A 22,005-nucleotide genomic window follows, 5' to 3' on the forward strand; every position below is an offset into this window, starting at 1 on the left:
GCTGCTCTGCAGTGGGTTCTGGCATCAGGCAAGACCAACAGCCGTCTTATTCGCTGGTCTATCAGACTGCAGATGTTTGACTTCATCATTGAGTATCGCAAAGGAAAACTGAACGTTGTACCAGATGCCCTTTCTCAGATTACAGAGACTGCCAATGTTTGTCCTCCCTTGTGCAGTACTTATACTACCGCTAAATGTCTGGATGATTCCTTTCCTCTGGATGATGAGAGTGTATGGAGAGCACAGCAGAAGGATGCTGCCATCATGGCGATCCACAAGAGTCTGTCTGAAGAAGACTCCAAGAGTCGCTTCAATGATACGTATAGCATAATTCAGGATAAAGTGTATCGAAAAACTCCAATAGGAGATGGAATACACATCACCCATTATCGCGTCTTCATTCCCTCTACATTGAGTGACCAGATAATCCAAGTTTATCATGCCAATTAATTGTTATTGGTGGTAGTGGATTACTACACACACTGGGTGGAGTTGTTTCCCCTCCGCAAAGCCACTGCATCAGCCATTGCTCTAATTATGCGAAGGGAGGTTTTTATCAGATTCAGAATTTCCGACCAAATCCTCTCTGACCGAGGTCCGCAGTTCATTTCAGGAATATACAAAGAGCTCTGTACCTACTGGGGTGTAATTGCCAAGCTGACCACAGCCTACCATCCTTAGACCAACCTGACCGAGAGGGTAAACCGAACCCTGAAGGGGATGATTGCTTCATTCGTGGGGGATCAGCACACAAGGTGGGATCAGCATCTTCCAGAATTTAGCTTTGTACTGAACTCTGCCGTGCAGGAGACTTCTGGGGTCACTCCCGCCGAACTCCACCTGGGATGATCACTAAAAGGTCCGATGGACAGGGTCTTGCAAAGTTCGAATGTTTCACCTGACTGCCCAGCGTTTGATGCCGTACAACACCACCACACCTTGCTAGCCAGAGTGGAGGCCAGCAAAACCAAAGCCAAACAACGTCAGCTGAGAAACTATGACAAACAAAGACAAGACGTGTGTTTTCCACCCCAGTCTCGTGTCTGGGTACGTTCACATCATCTGTCAAAGGCATCTAAGAAGTTCACTGCCAAGCTAGCTTCGAGATGGAAAGGTCCATACCGTGTAGTGCAGCAGTTGGGACCAGTGAACTACTTGGTCTGTTTGGAGGACACTGGGGAAGATGTCAGGACAGTGCATGTTGTTGACCTAAAGCCCTGCTACCCTACGGCAGAAGAGCTGGATCGCAGGCAAAAGCAACACCTGCAGGACCTCTTCGTGGAGGACTCTGATGAGGACTTCCCTGGTTTTGTGTAGCAGGAACATGAACCTGTCAAAGCCTGCAGCCTCTCTTTTTCTACAGGCATTGTTTTTTCATGGGGGGAGGAGTGTGGCGAAATCTGCATGGAGCCATCACCGTGCACTGCCACTTTAAGAGCGCATGAGCAGTAAGGAAGGAGGAAATAAAGAGAGCTCATTCAGCTCTTTGGGGAGGAGCTCTTTGGTGGCACGACAGTTTGATTGTGTGTGTGTGCTGTGCTGCAGAAGTTTTGTTTGTTTTCAGTGTGTGTAGTTTATAAAGTATTTAACTCAATCATCGGTGTAATCGCTCTAGGTCGTGGTTGTTTTCGTTTGGGACTGCGCCCGTTATGGATCACATGTATTAGTAGCAACATTGTTGCGAAGCTTTAACATAACTAACAAACCATCGGACAGTCAGACAGTACACCTGCACGCCTGAAAACCACAGCTAAGATCTCTCTTCTTCTCTTTCTCTATTCCCTCTATCGTTCCATTGCTTTACCCTGCAACAGACTCTATTTTTCCAATGCACTTCCCATTGAAGTTCATTAGAGCTGGACTATTATTGCCCTGCCAGAAGTATTTGGACATTTTAGTTAAAAGGGAGGTTGCTTGCAAGTTGTGTATTGTTATGTGAACTGTATTGAGGTGTACTAATGACATGTGGCCGAAAAGATTGTGGACTTTTTTTAAGGCCTTTGTTGTGTCTATGAACACCCCACACATTCATACCCTCTGCACTCCTCCACTGGACGATAATACATATGATTGAAAATCCTCTGTTGATGACTGGGTCCTTTCTTGTATGAAGTTGCTGTTAAATTGCTCTGCCATTATTAGTATTATTATTATTGTATGAGGTATTCTTGTTGAGGTTACCCCTGTGCTGTGATGTGGGTTTTATATGGTGTGTATTCTTTTTTCTCTCCACTGGCTATCTGGTAAACAGGCTACACTCTAGGCAGTCTCTTCTGCTGATGTGTGTGGATCTGGTAGTGGTACTCTCTCTATTCTACTCTTTTCCTTTCGGCATGATTAATACCTGCCTGGAGCCCGAACAAAATCATTCTTTACCCCTCTCTAATAAATACCGCTACAATTTAATCATACAAGTGAAGAGATTAACAGAAGAATGTAACAGAAGTCAATGGCCGGAGAGCATCAACTTGATGGCACGATGTCTCAGATCCCGATTGTGTTCTGACAATGCATACAGATCGACCTGACAAAAAGTAATACTGCTATGGACTTCATGAATAAAGAAAATGTAATTGGTCTTTGGGAACAAACACAAAAAGAACTGACTTGTATGTGTTCGCATACATACAAGAACCCTTCCCAGCCATCCATCAAGCCTTACAAAGGTGACCTAAAGGGGAGATGCATTCTGGAGAGAATCTGTTGACAAATGGTAAGGTGGCTGGATGGTGCCCCATCAGAGGGGGCCTGGGTTGTACTCTGGCAGCTTCTTGAGCATCTCTTGTTCCTGTGGAGTATCCTGTCTGGCGATGACCAGGCAGTGTGCGTATCCCATCACCACCTGCAACCACAAACAACAAAATGTTTCAGAGTGAACATGCACCTAAATGCAGTTCCCATCTTCAGAATACATAAGTGGGTATTCAAATTCACTGTTTTCATTCTCTGTTGCTGCTCCACACCTGTTCAGTGTAAGCTCCATCCAGGGTCTTCACCTCCTGAGCAGTAGTGGAGGACTTGGCCTTGTTGTCTCCGTATCCCTGTAACAAAACCCATGTCATAAGTGGTGAAGCCGGAACAGGTGTGCCAATTCAGCAGTCTCTTGAGCACACAAGTACATTTCTATACTGAGCACAAATATAAAACGCAACATTTTCAAAGATTTGAGAGTTACAGTTCATATAAGGAAATCAGTCAATTGAAATAAACTCATTAGGCCCTAATCTATGGATTTCACATGACTGGGCAGGGGTGAAGCCATGGGTGGGCCTTGGAGGGCATAGGCCTAACCACTTGGCAGCCAGGCCAAGCCAACCAGATTGAGTTTTTCCTTACAAAAGTCTATATTACAGACAGAAATACTCCTCAGCCCTGCCCACCTCAGATCATCCCATGGGTGAAGAAGCCGGATGTGGAGGTCCTGGGCCGGTGTGGTTACACGTGGTCTGTGGTTTCGTGGCCGATTGGACATACTGCCAAATTCTCGAAAACGACGGAGGCAGCTTACGGTAGAGAAATTAACATTCAATTATCTGGCAACAGCTCTGGTAGACATTCCTGCAGTCAGCATGCCAATTGCACGCTCCCTCAAAATGTGAGGTATCTGTGGCATGGCGTTGTGTGACTATGAATTGGCCTTTTACTGTCCCCAGCATAAGGTGCAGTTGTAAAATTAATCAGCTTCTTGATATGCCACATCTGTCAGGTGGATGGATTATCTTGTCAAACAACAAATGCTCACTAACAGGAATTTAAACAAATTTATGCACAAAATTTGAGAGAAATAAGATTTTTGTGCATATGAAAAATGTCTGGGATTTTATTTCAGCTCATGAAACATGAGACCAACACTTGTTCCGTTTATATTTTTGTTCAGTGTATAATTGTATAATAAAAAACGTACCAGTTCTCCAAAGGTGGGGGAGGGTCCCCAGCTGATGGTGCTGTCGTCTGCAGCGATAACTATACTGCTTTTCCCGCACGCCAGACTGCGGACCTTCCAGCCACACAGGTCCTGCACAGCCTTGGGGTACATGGTAGACTCCCGCGAGGTATTGGTGACCCCCCAGAAAAACAGCCCTCCTGCACACAAAATGTTAATATTGTAGCTTCCTGATCAAAAAACACTAGCAGAATTTGTCCAACTCTTGGCGTAATGGCTACACTGTTTAGACTGACAGATGCAAGGTTCAAATCACAGTTGGGATACGCCCTGAAATCACTACAACATACACAACGAAACATTAAGAACACCTTCCTAATATTGATTTGCGCCACCTTTTGCCCTCAGAACAGCCTCAGTTCGTTGGGGCATGGACTCTACAAGGTGTTGAAAGCGTTCCACAGGGCTGCTGGCCAATATTGACTGCAAAGTTTCCCACAGTTGTGTCAAGTTGGCTGGATGTCCTGTGGGTGGTGGACCATTCTTGATACACATGGGAAACTGCTGAGCGTGAAAAACCCATCCGCATTGCAGTTCTTGACACACTCAAACTGTTGCGCCTGGCACCTATTACCATAACCTGTTCAAAAGGCACTTAAATATTTTGTCTTGCACATACACACAGTCCTTGTCTCAAGGCTTAAAAAGCCTTCTTTAACCATATACAACCATATACATGTTTTGTACAGAGTGTATATCAGGTAGAGCAACAGACGTGGGGAAGTAACGGTAGTATTCTTGGTTTAAAGTGGTATAAATTGATAATGGGGGTAATAAATAAAATAATTCTAAAAAGATTTACTCATCAGTGCAACATTCAAGGGGTTAAGCATTGTGTCCCATACCCATCTCATTTACAGCGAAGGAGCACTGATAGCCAGTGTAGATTTGGGATGCCCCGCGCCCGGGGAAGTCGAAAAGCTTCACCAGTCTGGGCACCATCTCGTCCTTCTGCTCCGTGTGACCCAGCCGTCCATAACCACCAAAGCCCCAGGAAAACACCCGCTTCTGGGAATCCAATATCAGCTGGGGACACACACAAACACAGTTTACATACCTCGCGCTAACAAAACAAAAAAGTGAGAAGAAAAGAAACCTTACTTTGCGAATCAACTACGGCCAATATAAATGAAAACTGGACTGTCCCTTTAAACACAGGCTGGTGCCAAATGTTATCAGACCCGCTCAGTGTCCAGATTTAAGGACCAGAGTGAAGAGGTCTCCATCTGCAGGTTCATTCATTAAACATGAAGGGAACACTTGTAGCTTGCTCTGGATAAGAGCGTCTGTTGAATGACTCTTCATTCAGTGATTATACAAAGGTTGGGGGATGGAGACATCACTATTTGTGAGATGCAAAAGTTCTATATCATTCTTTGATTTCCTTTTTTTGTTGTTGAATTTTACCCCTTTTTTCTCCCCAATTTCGTGGTATCCAATTGTTTAGTAGCAGCTCGGGAGAGACGAAGGTTGAAAGTCATGCGTCCTCCGATACACAACCCAACCAAGCCGCACTGCTTCTTAACACAGCGCGCATCCAATCCAGAAGTCAGCCGCACCAATGTGTCGGAGGAAACTCCGTGCATCTGGCGCGCACTGCGCCCGTTCCGCCACAGGAGTGCGCGATGAGACAAGGATATCCCTACCAGCCAAACCCTCCCTAACCAGGACGACGCTAGGCCAATTGTGCGTCGCCCCACGGACCTCCCGGTCACGGCCGGTTACGACAGAGCCTGGGCGCGAACCCAGAGTCTCTGGTGGCACAGCTGGCACTGCAGTACAGTGCCCTTAACCACTGCGCCACCCGGGAGGCTCTAAAATGCACATTTCTGGCTCAAGGTGTATTTGTGGCAGTAGGTATCAGAGCCCGTATTCATAAAAGCGCCTCAGGGGTAGGAGTGTTGATCTAGGATCAAGTTCCCCATGTAAATGTCATTTTATTCATTATGATCTAAAAAGGCCAAACTGATCGTTCTCCAAGACTGAATACGCGTCCTGGTCTTCCCTCCTCACCGTGTGATTGCCTCCGCAGGCAACGTCTCGGACCACCACGTTAGGTACAGGCGTCACCTGGCCGTCCTTACTCTTCTCGATGAAGATGGCCACGCGGCGTGCAATGGTCTCACAGTCAAACTCGATGCGCTGGGCGCGGGCAATGAACTTGCCGTCAGAGTTGTGTCCTGTGACCCAAAACACAAGACAAAAATAAGTGTGTAACAGTACTCTTCTTGTGTTGGTAAAGCTATGTATATCGAGGATGCAGACCCTGCTTTAAAACAGTCACTAAATATTCCAGTCAGACTATACTCCATGAGAATTAGAGTGAAAAGTGGTTGATCAATCCCCTTAGCCCTCATAGGTAAACATGCCTGTTACATGTTAAGTACACTCAGTGACTTTAAAACATCCAAGTAATAAAATAAACAACCATAAGAGACTATCATATCCGTCACATTACCATCCTGCAACCTCTAATCACGGTCACAATGATGTAAAAGCAAAACAAATAAAAGATGTCAATACCATTGTCCCTCTATTCACTTATTTAACCTTCAAGAACTAACTTTCTGCTGATTCATCATCTCAATCAGTCTTGACACTGGTTTAAATAGCCTTCCTGCCCTTGACCTAATACGACCCTGACTACCTTCAATAAGAGGCAACAGTGTTGTGTACTGTTGCAATAGTGGGTCTGTCAACACAGTCAGTGCGTACCTGATCAGGTAAGGAATGGTCTGCGTTCGGTAGGTCAGTATGGATATCGTAAGCAGACTGGTCAATTAGCTCACTCACTACACTGTTACAGTCTCGGTCAGATTCTTGAAGACTCTCTGATCGAGGCAGACCTTCCAGCTGCAGTATATCATCCACAGAATCCAAAGGTGGAATATCCTGAGCATCCAAGGATCGCACATCACCCTCCAGGCTTGTGTCACCTGTTCCTTCAGAAGGCACCTCCGACACCCACACTCTTGTTCTGTACTCAGCATCATCATCCACTGAAGTGTCCCTGGCAGCTGAGACCACAAGGCTGTCATTCATGTCCTCAGACTCTGTTAATCCAGACATGTCTGTTCCCTCATCAGCGGCAGCATGGGGAAGAGGAAGAAAGTTGACTGGCATTATCAGGTTGCGATGTACCGTCTTCTCCTGTCCAGTGGAGCTGTTCTGAATTTTAAAAGTGTGACTGTCAGCATTCAATTCAGTGACAAGGTGGACAGTATCCTCCCAACGGTCAGCAAGCTTCCGCTTTCCTCGCTCCCCCTTTGTTAGCCAGCAATACTCAATCCCCAATCTCCACTGGTGCTCCTCTGACTCTGCTGTCATAAAGCTCAGCATGCCTCTTCAACTGCTTCACTGTGCTGTATTCATGGCTTCTTTCAGATCTCGCCTCAAAGACTGAACAAACTGGTCATAGAAGACAACTTCTGGGTTCTCTATGACAGATCCAAAGACTATGTCAACAGGCAGTCTTGGCGTCCTCCCAAACATTGGCAGGAAAGGGGCAAAGCCTGTGGTCTCGTGTATTGTACAATTGTACGAAAACGTGAGGGACTTCAGCGCCTGAGGCCATCTGTGCTTTGCTCTCGTCAGCAGGGCCCGGACGAGAGCAACAAAACCTGGTTCAGTAAGGCTTGCTTTAGCTGGAATAAGGCCTGTCTGCATCCTGTTGTCCAGTTGGCAGCCGTCAACTTCCTGACAGGTGAGCGTCGCTTCTTTTTCCAGCGTGGAGCCTTGTGTCCAGTAGTCAATCCAAAGATCCCAAGGAATGACCTCAATTTCTTCTGAGATGGAATGTCAGTGCCATCTTCCATCAGATCAGCTTCTGTTACTGTTAATGGCCTTCACCTTCTCAGGGTCTGTAGCTACACCATCTGCACGAATGATATAACCCAGAAACTTCACAGACCTCTACAGAAAGTTACACTTTTTTGGCGCCAACTTCAGGTTGTTTATTTGTATTTATTTGACCTTTATTTAACCAGGCAAGTCAGTTAAGAACAAATTCTTATTTTCAATGATGACCTAGGAACAGTGGGTTAACTGCCTGTTCAGGGGCAGAACGACAGATTTGTACCTTGTCAGCTCGGGGGTTTGAACTTGCAACCTTCCGGTTACTAGACCAACGCTCTAACCACTAGGCTACCCTGCCGCCTTGAGACGCTCAAAAACCATTTCCAGGCGCTGTATAGCCAGATCTTCAGTGACATCGTCAAGATAACACAGCAGGCTAAGAAAGTTCTGATCCCCAAAGATGTTTAGCATCATCCTCATAAAGGTTGCAGGACTATTACCTAACCCATGTGGCATACGATTGTATTCGTACAATCCAAATGGCGACGTAAAAGCTGTGAATCTCCGGTCATCCTCATGCACTTCCACATTGTAGTAGCCAGAGGTGACGTCCATTGTCGAGAAAAAGGCATTTCCACCGAAAGCAGCCAGTGCATCAGCCTGGTGAGGGAGTGAGTGGGCGTCTTTGGTGGTGAGAGCATTGAGCAAACGAAAATCAGTACAGAGTCTCAGGTTTCCAGACTTCTTCCATACAAGGACAATGGGAGAGGCGAACTCACTACTAGACTTCCTTATGATATCACGTTCTTCCATCTCATTCAATGCTTGTTTGAGCTTCTCATAATGATTTGGTGAAAGGTGTCGGTAGGGCATCCGAAAGGGTTTCTCATCACTCAGTTGAATGTGGCGAAGACATCCGGAATCTTTTCCACAATCCAACTTGTGCCTGGAAAGAAATGGACTGGTACTCAGCTATGAGCTGGATGAGTTTCTTCTTACCAGCAGGAGACACTTGACAGGAGTCGACATCAATATCAGTCAAACCTAAGTCACCTAAGACCTCAGGATCGCTTGAACTGTCAGGTCCGTCAGTATTGTGAAGTTGGCTGGAACCGTCATCAGTCAGTGTCAAGTCATCTTGGCAGTCAGTGAGTATATCAGCCGTTCTCTGCACTTGCTGCTGTAAAGCTGCTGATGAATCATCATTCACACACGAACAGTCAAAGTCCCCTAGAGCCATGCAAGGAAAGACATCGGCTAGAGTGGCGTTTCATCTCTAAGTCACTGTCTTCTGAAAAAGGTTTATCACTAACAGGGAGCCACCCATTCCCCCGCAATAGAGCTACTGTCCTCCCTACCAGTATTGACCTTGGTGTTGACCTTGAACTGCTGGGCTCAATGAGACAGCACTGCCCGCTGATAGATTCTGAGTGTTTTGTAGTCTGCCCCAGACTAAGTGCTCTTACTTCACTGTCTCTCCATCTCTCCACATTAGCCATCATATCGATTAGCTTGCTCTCCTCACCCAGTCACACACAGGAGTATAAACCCTCTTCCAGAGATCTCCATCCGTCTTCAGGTGGCGAATCAAGTGCTTTAGAAGATTGCTGCCCAAGATGAGGTCATCACTCTGGCCTTCAACCACCAGTGTAGGCACAGCAACTCTACATCCTTACACCTCCATCTCCAGCTCACATACTCCCGAAGGCCTCGTCTTCTACCCACCACAACCAACCAAGACTACCTCTGTAGGACTCAATGATGGACTTTTCAACACTCCTGCATGCAACAGTTCAGGTAAGACCCTAGAGCTCAAGGTACAAGCCATGGATCCACTGTCAAGCATAGCTCTCACTTCTACTTCCCCTCCTATTAACACCTCGGCATAGAATAAATAATCATATGGGGAAAGTCTCTGTGTGTTCTGCATTAGATACTCTTCTCAGTCTTCATTTCATCACAAACACTTTTATATACAGACTCCAAATCAACAGCTCTCACTGATGGGGACTCTACAAAAGGCCCAACACTCTCCCCTTCTACATGCAGGCCTACTAGTTTTCCGGGAGCTGAGCAGTAGTTACTGTAGGGACTCCACCAGCTCAGAGCTCAGCTCAGTGCTCAGAGCTGCGGCCTTGGGGCACTGAGAGCGTGCGTGGCCAGCTACATGACGAAGAAAACAGAGGTGATTGGCACTGCAGTGAATAAGTATCATGTCCAGCATCCCTGCACACATTACATGGCCCATTAGACTTCAATTAGCTTCTATTCCCTTTTTGGAACTTACGGTCAGACGGTTGTGGCCTCTGCTCCAGCATTGCAAGGATACGTTCCATCGGCTCAGCTGAGCCCTGCATAGTCTGGGCTGGGTAAGGCAATGTATTGGGTACTTCCATGTGGGGCCTCACAGCAGGCATGGTGATTGGCAAGACAGCACCAACTTCCTGCTTCATTGTTGCGATGGCTGGGGTCACCTTAGATAAGTGAGAGTACCTCTGCTCCCTCCTGTATTCATTCAACCTCTCATGAACATCTGCAGCGGTCCACTGCTGTAATGGCTTGCACTTAAAGATAAGCGACAGTTCAGCATTAGGGCAATGTCTGATGAACATGACTGTGAGCTCACGAGATGGGTCTTCAACACTTTTTTTCTGTCTCTTTAGACAATCTTCAGCAACCTCCATAGCCCTGTTCAGTCTGAGCCAATATTCAAATGGTTGTTCATCAGTCAGAGGTAATGTGGCATAAAAGTCGGCGAGGGGCATGCTTGAAAAAGCAGTGTCACTAAACTGTTGTTTCAGTATGTCAAAGATGGGACTCGGCCTTTAGATAAATCAACGGAGGGATTGCTGCGTATGCCCACTTTAACAATGGGCCCTTCCCATAAGCTTACCCATAACCTCAACTGCTTGGTCCATCACAGACACGCCCCTCTTACGCATGTAAACCATGACCATATCCTCCCACTCATGCACTGTGCACTTTTCAGAGCCATCCCCCCCAAAAGTACACCGGTTCCCTGATATCAGACTTCAATACCAGGTTCAGGCCTGACACATCCATAACCCTAGAACTGCATACACTTCCCATAACATTGTCCCCAACATGTCCAACGATTGCCTTTGACTCCAAACAGGAGGCAATGTTCTCCCCAATGGAATGACCAATCTGCTGTACTATGTCTGCTATGAAATCCATGGAGACCTCCCCACTCCCTCTATTTGGCAAAACTCTATCACTTACATCCTTGGGCGTTTCCATGGGTAAACTATCATCAATTCTCCCAAAAACCTCCAGTTTAGGCATAGGTGTAGAAGCAAATGGAGTTTTGGCTGAACCCCTACCAACAGATGGTGACAGATTAAATGACAGGAAACCCCTACCTCTCTCAACACCTTCCATCTTAACAACGGGAAATCAACACACTAATTAAAATGTAAATAGCAAAAAATTATATATATTTTCAACCTCACTTCAAAATCTAACCTATATCTAGTACAATGGTAAAACTCACCCTACTTATTTCAGATATACGTTAGAATTGCAAATAAACAAGTATTACAAAAGTTATCGTTTATCTGTGAGTAGAGTCTCAGCCAGAGAAATCACCAATTTCGATAATAAAACGCTGCAGTAGCGCCCCCTTGTGGCGAAATGCGATATCGCCATAAACTGCACCAGCAACGTCTTATCTGATTCTTCAACGGCAACCACGGCGAAGTTCTGAGATGGAAATCCAGCGACGGATGGTCACGGCACCACTGTAACAGTACTCTTCTTGCGTTGTGTACAATCAATCATCGACACGAGCTCCAATTTGTAGCACAAAATTGCACGTCATGCAATGCACAGCTCACCATCCAATTCTGCACATGCCGCACTGTACAAAATATACAAACCCCCCCACCAGACACAGTAAGTTGCTAGCTAGTATTAGCTGGAATTCACTACAACAAAATCCATAACAAATATGCACCAAAAAACACTGCATCTTATTTGTGATGTTTGTAAATGTTATTCGAACCAATCGATATACAGTGGGGAGAACAAGTATTTGATAACCTGCTAAATCGGCAGTGTTTCCTACTTACAAAGCATGTAGATGTCTGTAATTTTTATCATAGGTACACTTCAATGGTGAGAGACGGAATCTAAAACAAAAATCCAGAAAATCACATTGTATGATTTTTAAGTAATTAATTAGCAATTTATTGCATGACATAAGTATTTGATACATCAGAAAAGCAGAACTTTATATTTGGTACAGAAACCTTTGTTTGCAATTACAGAGATCATACGTTTCCTGTAGTTCTTGACCAGGTTTGCACACACTGCAGCAGGGATTTTGGCACACTCCTCCATACAGACCTTCTCCAGATCCTTCAGGTTTAGGGGCTGTCGCTGGGCAATACAGACATTCAGCTCCCTCCAAAGATGTTCTATTGGGTTCAGGTCTGGAGACTGGCTAGGCCACTCCAGGACCTTGAGATACTTCTTACGGAGCCACTCCTTAGTTGCCCTGGCTGTGTGTTTCAGGTCGTTGTCATGCTGGAAGACCCAGCCACTTCAATGCTCTTACTGAGTGAAGGAGGTTGTTGGCCAAGATCTCGCGATACATGGCCCCATCCATCCTCCCCTCAATACGGTGCAGTCGTCCTCTACCCTTTGCAGAAAAGCATCCCCAAAGAATGATGTTTCCACCTCCATGCTTCACGGTTGGGATGGTGTTCTTGGGGTTGTACTCATCCTTCTTCTTCCTCCAAACACAGCGAGTGGAGTTTAGACCAAAAAGCTCTATTTTTGTCTCATCAGACTACATGACCTTCTCCCATTCCTCCTCTGGATCATCCAGATGGTCATTGGCAAACTACATGCGCTGGCTTGAGCAGGGGGACCTTGCGTGCGCTGCAGGATTTTAATCCATGACGGTGTAGTGTGTTACTAATGGTTTTCTTTGAGACTGTGGTCCCAGCTCTCTTCAGGTCATTGACCAGGTCCTGCCGTGTAGTTCTGGGCTGATCCCTCAACTTCCTCATGATCATTGATGCCCCACAGGTGAGATCTTGCATGGAGCCCCAGACCGAGGGTGATTGACCGTCATCTTGAACTTCTTCCATTTTCAACAGTTGTTGCCTTCTCACCAAGCTGCTTGCATATTGTCCTTTAGCCCATCCCAGCCTCGTGCAGGTCTACAATTTTATCCCTGATGTCCTTACACAGGTCTCTGGTCTTGGCCATTGTGGAGAGGTTGGAGTCTGTTTGATTGAGTGTGTGGACAGGTGTCTTATATACAGGTAACGAGTTCAAACAAGTGCAGTTAATACAGGTAATGAGTGGAGAACAGGAGGGCTTCTTAAAGAAAAACTAACAGGTCTGTGAGAGCCGGAATTCTTACTGGTTGGTAGGTGATCAAATACTTATGTCATGCAATAAAATGCAAATTAATTACTTAAAAATCATACAATGTCATTTTCTGGATTTTTGTTTTAGATTCCATCTCTCACAGTTGAAGTATACCTATGATAAACATTACAGTGTATCAAATACTTGTTCTCCCCACTGTAAATTGTACATTTAAATCATCACTTGAGTATAAAAATCAATTTTGACATACAGTGCTTTGCAACCAACTACCGCTGGTTTGGTGCTTGTTCACTGGGACGATTCTAACTGAAACATCCTCCGTCGTAAGCAAGCTACGCAAACCAGCCAATAAGATGCCATGTTGAGTAGGTGAAGGCAAGACAAACTCAAACCAAAAACCCATTGGCTTAACAATAAAGTGGCAAGGGGAATCACCAATAACCCTGTTACAAGTGCAACGCCAGTGTTTGATCTAGAATGATTTTTGAAGGGGTCATTGTGACTCTTCAAATGTGTCATTGGAGAAACCCTTTTTTAGAAGTTTAAATCTGTCCAGTCCTGCTCGTTAGTTGCGTACATACCTAGCTGGCCATACTCTGGGCACCCGAACGAGTAGAGGCTTCCTTTGCAGTCCACCACCATGCTGAACTCTGCCCCACACGCCACCTTGACCAAGGGCTGCCCATTGTACTGGATCTGAGAGGGGAAAGGAGAAGCTTTCATAAGCACAGGCTCAGCATGTGGTCCTCAGCATGTGGTCCTTCTGTAGCTCAGTTGGTAGAGTATGGCGCTTGTAACGCCAGGGTAGTGGGTTCAATCCCCGGGACCACCCATACGTAGAATGTATGCACACATGACTGTAAGTCGCTTTGGATAAAAGCGTCTGCTAAATGGCATATATATTAAACCTATAATAAATCAGCCACAATAATTAGGCTGATGAATAATGAAGTTGATGTTGCTTCCAGTGCATGCATTATAAAATTGGCTGAAATAGTACTCACACACAACTATTTCATGTTTCTAAACGATTACTTTATTCAGATGAAGGGTACTGCTATGGGATCCCCTATGGCTCCTAACTATGCTAATTTGTATGTGGGTTACATGGAGAAACAGTCAATTCTCAATCTTCTCAAAAATGTTTTCTTGCCTAACATAATTATTTGGAAACGGTACATTGATGATATTTTTGTTCTATGGAGGGGTGATGCAAAACAGCTCCAGGCGTTCCATGCTTTTCTTTACTCTTGTTCTGAGCACCTGAGATTTACTATAATAATAATAATATAATAATAATATATGCCATTTAGCAGACGCTTTTATCCAAAGCGACTTACAGTCATGTGTGCATACATTCTACGTATGGGTGGTCCCGGGGATCGAACCCACTACCCTGGCATTACAAGCGCCATGCTCTACCAACTGAGCTACAGAAGGACCACGTCAAATCAGTTTCTTTGATCTTCTGATCTTCTGATTTTGTGTGAGAATAATGTTCTATACACTGATCTTTACAGGTAACCTACTGATCGTAATAGTTTGTTGAGGGCTGATAATTGTCACCAGCTTCCATTGAAAAACAGTTTCCCTTCAGCCAATTCTGTCAAATCAAAAGATTTTGCAAAAAACAATCAGATTGACCGAAATATTGCTGAGACGCAAAGAAAATTCAAGGAGAGGGGGTACAAAAATGGTCAGATTAATACTGCCATTGAAAAAATCCTAAATAAATCGAGACATGATCTCTTTCAAGGACAGTCTCCCAAAAATAAGCATTCTTGTGTTCTTACTACCCGCTATTCAAAGTGCTCTGAGCAAATTAAGGGAATCGTTCAAACATTGGCACATTCTAAGATCCGATGACAGTATCAGTCATGTGTTTTCTGACCCTCCCTTTTGTCGTATTCTCGCGGGGAAGAAATCTCAGAGATCAATTGGGGCAGCAGGGTAGCCTAGTGGTTAGAGTATTGAACTAGTAACCGAAAGGTTGTAAGTTCAAATCCCCGAGCTGACAAGGTACAAAATCTGTCGTTCTGCCCCTGAACAGGCAGTTAACCCACTGTTCCTAGGCTGTCATTGAAAATAAGAATTTGTTCTTAACTGACTTGCCTAGTAAAATAAAAGTTTTTTTTTGTTTTTTTTGTTGGTAAACTCTGATTTACCGCCACAAAATATCCCTGCACAACGTCTATTCGTGCCTCTACCAGATGGAAACTATAAGTGTAGTGGCTGCACTCAATGCAATGGCACTTACAAATGTAGATCCTTCAAACAACCCCAAACAGGGAAACAAATCAAAAGGTGTGATTACGTGCTCCACTAAGACAGTTATTTATCTTATCATTTGTCCTTATGGTAAAAAGTATGTGGGTAAAAAGACGTGTGAATTAAAACTACGAAGCATCGTAGTAATTTGACGTACCCAGTTGCGGCCCACTTTACGGAAGCGAACCACTCGATTTCGGCCCTACTTTATATCGGCATCGAACACGTCACCCTCCCTACGAGAGGGGGTGACGTCGACAATTTATTGTTAAAACGAGAGGCTGCCTGGATCTTTCATTTAAAAGACCCTTTCTCCCTTCGGTCTCAACGTAGACTTTGATCTGAAGCCATTGTGATTTTGCTATTCATTGTACATGTTTGTAGGCCTATGTAGCCAAATTGAATCTATGATCGTATGCTCTCCATTTACGTTCTTTATGTTTACATGTTCTACTTATATCTGTAAATGAACCAATGGTATCAAGCCACACCCGGCCATGATTACAGACACTTGTGTGTCCTTTGACACTATATAAACTAGTGACCGCAGTGTTTGTCGTCATACCCTGATGAAGACACTTTGGTTATTAGGTCATTCAATTATTGCATTTGAGCTCCTAGAGTGTGCGGCTCTCCTTTCTTTTTCAAGGTTTATGTTTCTTACCAGGGCTGGACTGAGGACTGCATCTGTTTGGTTGCCCTGACCCAGCTGGCCCAGTTTGTTCTCTCCAAACGAGTAGGCGGTGCCACCCTCTGTCAATGCCAGGGTGTGGTTGCGACCACAGGCTGCAGCCACCACCACTTCGTCTGCGAGGGCCTCAATCAGTTTTGGGGCCTCCAGGCGTTTGGTGTCCCCGTGACCCAGCTGACCCTTTTCATTTCGACCTGATAGAGGGAGAAAGAAGTCAATATTGACGATTTCTTCTGAACTCGGCAAGAATGATTACATCTATGAGACATATACACTATGTTCAAAAGTTTGTTTTTTAAAGAAAAGCACATTTTTTGTCCATTACATTAACATCAAATTGATCATAAATACAGTGTAGACATTGTTAATGTTGTAAATTACTATTGTAGCTGGAAAAGGAAGATTTTTTTATGGAATATCTACATAGGCGTACAGATGCCCATTATCAGCAACCATCACTCCTGTGTTCCAATGGCACATTGTGTTAGCTAATCCAGGTTCATCATTTTAAAAGGCTAATTGATCATTATAAAAACCTTTTGCAATTATATTAGCACAGCTGAAAACGGCTTATTTTAAAGAAGCAATAAAACTGTCCTTCTAGTTGAGTATCTGGAGCATCAGCACTTGTGTGTTCGATTACAGGCTCAAAATGGCCAGAAACAAAGAACTTTCTTCTGAAACTTGTCAGTCTATTCTTGTTCTGAGAAATTAAAGCTATTCCATGTGAGAAATTGAAAAGAAACTGAAGACCTCGTACAACGCTGTGTACTACGCCCTTCACAGAAGCAGAACACCCACAAAACACCAGTCTCAAAGTCAACAGTGAAGAGGCAACTCTGGGATACTGGCCTTCTAGGCAGAGTTCCTCTGTCCAGTGCCTGTGTTCTTTTGCCCATCTTAATCTTACATTTTTATTGGCCAGTCTGAGATATGGCTTTTTCTTTGCAATTCTGCCTAGAAGGCCAGCATCCCGGAGTCGCCTCTTCACTGTTGACGTTGCGACTGGTGTTTTGTGGGTACTATTTAATGAAGCGGCCAGTTGAAGACTTGTGAGGCGTCTTTTTTCGCAAACTAGACACTTGTCTTGTACTTGTCTTCTTGCTCAGTTGTGCACCGGGCCCTCCCACTCTTTCTATTCTGGTTAGGGCCAGCTTGCACTGTTCTGTGAAGGGCGTAGTACACAGCATTGTACGTGATCTTCAGTTTCTTGGCAATTTCTCGCATGGAATAGCCTTCAATTCTCAGAACATGAATAGACTGACGAGTTTCATAAGAAAGTTTGTTTCTGGCCATTTTGAGCCTGTAATCGAACCCTGATGCTGATGCTCCAGATACTCAACTAGTCTAAAAAAGGATAGTTTTATTGCTTATTAAAACTTGGATTAGCTAACACAACGTGCCATTGGAACACAAGAGTGATTGTTGCTGATAATGGGCCTCTGTATGCCGATGTAGATCGTCCATTAAAAATCAGCCGTTTCCAGCTACAATAGTCATTCACAACGTCTCCACTGTATTTCTGATCAATTTGAGTTTCTTCTAAATTGACCAAAAAAATTGCTTTTCTTTCAAAAACAAGGCCATTTCTAAGTGACCCCAAACTTTTGAACGGTAGTGTATATGCAAGTACAAACTATGAGCTATTACAGTATAGCATTCCTACCCCAGCTCCAGAGCTTGCCCTCAGTGGTGATTAGGAGGCTGTGGGCAGCACAGGGCCCAGACACCACACTGCTGACCTGCACGTCACTCATGCTGCCGTAACGGTGAGGACTCCACAAGTTCTGGCCTAGGTTCCTGAAGGCCGCTGCGAAACCCCACACACACCACCATTTTAACGTAAAGTCTGCTGCGATTGTAAATGCACTTTAAAGTTTGATTTGATAAGAAACAGGAACAGTTCAATACTGCAGTCAATTATGAGGATTGCTTCAAGATTGTCAGTAGAAAAACAGGAAAAACTACTTTCAAAGTTGGTAGCACGAGTGCTATTGAGGAACAACCAAGTAGAGTATTGCATACAGCAATGTACAGGACTGGGCAGGATTATACCTTGTGCTTTTGGCACCTCTTTCCTTCCGATGAGATCCCAGTTGGTGGCGCCGAAAATGAGCAGTTGACCTTTGACTTTAGGTAAGTCAAGTTTCTATAGAAATGACAATACAGGGATCAGCTTTATCTTAACATTTCTCTTGATGTTTTGTTCTAGCACTGCATAAGCACCCTTGATTTACAAGTGACTAATAACATGTTGTTACATTCTCCATTCACATTAACCACAATTCTATATAGTCACATCACAAACCCGCTCCCTTGATTACCTGAACAATGTTTGACTTAACCCCATGCAGGTCAGGAGGACTTACTACTTTTTCCTTGATATCGTCAGCGACAGTCACTGCTTGAAGGCCTGACTTGGTGATCTTAGGCTTGTGAGCGGCTGCCCGGCCATGGAAACCCATTTCACGAAGCTCCCGGCGAACAGTTCTTGTGCTGACCTTGCTTCCAGAGGCTGTTTGGAACTCTGTTGTGAGTGTTGCAACAGAGGATGGACGATTTGTACGTGCTACATGCTTCAGCACTCGGCGGTCCAGTTCTGTGAGCTTGTGTGGCCTACCACTTCGCGGCTGCGCTGTTGTTGCTCCTAGACGTTTCCACTTCACAATAACAGCACTTACAGTTGACCGGGGCAGCTCTAGCAGGGCAGAAATTTGACGAACTGACTTGTTGGAAAGGTGGCATCCTATGACGGTTCCACGTTGAAAGTCACTGAGCTCCTTAGTACGGACCATTCTACTGCCAATGTTTGTCACTGGAAAAAAGTTGGGGCGAAAACAAAACAGACATGCATTGTGATATCAATACAACCTTAACCAAAGTCTTCTACCTGAACTGCTGACAATGCAATTTGCAATGATCTGGTCCATGTACACAAAAGTTAGAAAGCCACCTATCCTAGCCATGATTAACCATAGCGACTCGCGCTAGTAACGTCATAGCGCTTATAAGAAATCCCGCGAGGCCCGCAGACGAACCATCAAACAAGCAAAGAGTGAATACAGGATTAAAATTGAATCCTACTACACCGGCTCTGACACTCGTCGGATGTTGCAGGGCTTGAAAACTATTACGGACTACAAAGGGAAACCCAGACGCAAGCTGCCCAGTGATACAAACCTACCAGACAGGCTAAATGCCTTTTATGCTTGCTTCGGGGACAAGCAACAGTGAAGCATGCATGAGAGCACCAGCTGTTCTGGACGACTGTGTGATAACGCTCTCGGTAGCCAATGTGAGCAAGACCTTAAAACCTGTCAACATTCACAAATCCATGGGTAGACAGATTACCAGGACATGTACTCAAAGCATGCATGGACCAACTGGCAAGTGTCTTCACTGACATTTTCAACTGCTCCCTGACCGAGTCTGTAATAACTACAAGTTTCAAGCAGACCACCATAGTCCCTGTGCTCAAGGAAGCAAAGGTAACCTGCCTAAATGATTACTGCCCCGTAGCACTCACGTCAGTAGCCATGAAGTGCTTGAAAGGCTGGTCATGGCTCATATCAACAGCATTCTCCCAGATACCCTAGAGCCACTCCAATTCGCATACCGCCCCAACAGATGACGCAATCTCAATCGCACTCTACACTGCCCGTTCCCACCTGGACAAAAGGAACACCTATGTGAGAATGCTGTTCATTGACTTCAGCTCAGCGTTCAACACTATAGTGCCCACAAACTGTTTCACCAAGCTAAGGACCCTGGGACTAAACCCCTTCCTCTGCAACTGGATCCTGGACTTCTTGACGGGCCGCCCCCAGGTGGCAAGGGTAGGCAACAACGCGTCTGCCACGCTGATCCTCAACCCTCAACACTGGGGCCCCTCAGGGGTGTGTACTTAGTCCCCTCCTGTACTCCCTGTTCAGGACAACAACCTCTCCCTCAATGTGAGCAAGACAAAAGGAGTTGATCGTGAACTACAGGAAAAGGCAGGCCGAACAGGCCCCCATTAACATGGACAGTGCTGTAGTGGAGCGGGGCGAGAGTTTCAAGTTCCTTGATGTCCAAATCACCAACAAACTATCATAGTCCAAACACACCAAGACAGTCGTTAAGAGGGCACTACAACACCTTTTCCCGCTCAGGACACTGAAAAGATTTGGCATGGGTCCCCAGATCCTCAAAAAGTTATACAGTTGCACCGTCAAAAGTATCCTGACCGGTTACCTGGTATGGCAACTGCTCGGCATCTGACCGTAAGGCACTACATTACGGACCATCACTGAGGCTAAGCTTCCTGCCATTCAAGACCTATATACTAGGCAGTGTCAGAGGAAAGCTCCCAAAAAATGCCAGACTCCAGTCGCTGTTCTCTCTGCTACCGCACGGCAAGCGGTACCGGAGCGCCAAGTCTAGGACAAAAAGGCTCCTTAACAGCTTCTACCCCAAGCCATAAGACTGCTGAATAATTAATCAAATGGCCACTGGACTATTTACATTGACACCCCCCCCATTTGTTTTGTACACTGCTGCTACTCTGTTTATTATCTACGCATAGTCACTTCACCCCTACCTACATCTACAAATTGCCTCGACTAACCTGTAACCCCATACATTGACTCGGTAACAGTACCCCCTGTATATGACCTCGTTGTTTTCATTTTATTGTGTTACTTTTTATTTTATTTTTTTACTTTAGCTTATTTGTTTTTTTCTTGGTCGGCACTGTTGGTTAAGGACATGTAAGTAAGCATTTCACGGTAAGGTCTACACATGTTGTAGTCGGTGCATGTGAAAAAACGTTAGATTTGATTTTTATTAGCTAGTAATAGATTCTCTCCGCATTTCTTTATCGTCATGCTAGCATAATCAATGGATACTACCTATCGGACAACTAACTATTCAACTCCAGAAAAATATGAAAATACCCACACAATGCACGGGTTTTACTACCAGCTACTAACTAAGGCCAGCTAGTGTATGCTATCAATTTCTAAACAAAGACACACATCTTGGGTAAAGTTAGCTAGATGAAAAACAGTATCTTTCCCCAACTAAAAGTTGAAGGTGAGATGAAAACGTTGCTAAATCTCCTGGCTTCAGATTTTCTGTGGATTTTATATGGCAGTTGGCAATGAATTTTAAGGTGCAATACCGCCACCAACTGGACTGGAGTGTGGACCAGAGACAGTGAAGGTCTAAATCCTACCCAAGATTCTCGTCAATCCAAGGAAACTAAATACATAAGTAAATACTACATCCCCTGAAGATTTCCCCCAGCAGTTCAATGAATCCTGGCTCTTCAACCCCATTATTTTATTTCTATTTTATTTAACTAGGCAAGTCAGTTAAGAACAAATTCTTATTTACAATGACGGCCTAGGAACAGTGGGTTAACTGCCTTGTTTAGGAGCAGAACAACATTTTTTTCCCCTTGTTAGCTCGGGGATTCGATTTCGCAACCTTTCGGTTACTGTCCCAACGCTCTAACCACTAGGCTACCTGCCGCCCCAAATTACATCTCAAATCTAATAACAATCACTCCCTTTCCCTCCGATATTTCTGGTACTGAAATAGAACATGTTCCACTGTCTCCATCTCCTCCTGACAATGATCACACCTCCTAGTCAGATGTTTCCCCACCAATTTCAATGTACTATTGAGCCTTTTGTGTCCCAGTCTCAGCCTTGTGATTACACTTCCCCCCCCTTCTCTCTTGGCCTGAGGACCTCCCTGTCCCCACCTTTTCCTGGATCTGAAACAGGCATCTTACCTTCCTCTCCCTGTTCCACAACTCTTGCCATTTGTTTTTAACCACTGCTCTTATTAAACCGCTTGGCTTCTGCTTTACTAATTCACAATTCCATCTCAACATTAGGATGTTTAAGAGCCTGCTTGGTGATAACACCCACCTATCTCCTCCTTTCCCTCTACTCCC

At 44.9% G+C, this 22,005-nt stretch overlaps 1 protein-coding gene across 1 annotated transcript; it reads right to left on the reverse strand.

The window, feature by feature from the left end:
- Positions 1–2,383: 2,383 nt before the first annotated feature.
- On the reverse strand, positions 2,384–18,604 carry LOC124031800 (protein RCC2 homolog). Its single transcript, XM_046343476.1, has 10 exons — positions 18,431–18,604; positions 18,117–18,210; positions 17,728–17,871; positions 16,035–16,255; positions 13,684–13,798; positions 5,957–6,123; positions 4,789–4,969; positions 3,905–4,083; positions 2,964–3,041; positions 2,384–2,842 (listed from the first exon to the last, which is right to left on the reverse strand). Exons 1-10 carry the CDS (start codon positions 18,524–18,526, stop codon positions 2,738–2,740), a joined length of 1,380 nt encoding a protein of 459 aa, XP_046199432.1. The 5' UTR covers positions 18,527–18,604; the 3' UTR covers positions 2,384–2,737.
- Between the last annotated feature and the right edge of the window lie 3,401 nt (positions 18,605–22,005).

The sequence above is a fragment of the Oncorhynchus gorbuscha genome, linkage group LG03, assembly GCF_021184085.1.
Source record: "Oncorhynchus gorbuscha isolate QuinsamMale2020 ecotype Even-year linkage group LG03, OgorEven_v1.0, whole genome shotgun sequence".
NCBI classification, from domain to species: Eukaryota; Metazoa; Chordata; class Actinopteri; order Salmoniformes; family Salmonidae; genus Oncorhynchus; species Oncorhynchus gorbuscha.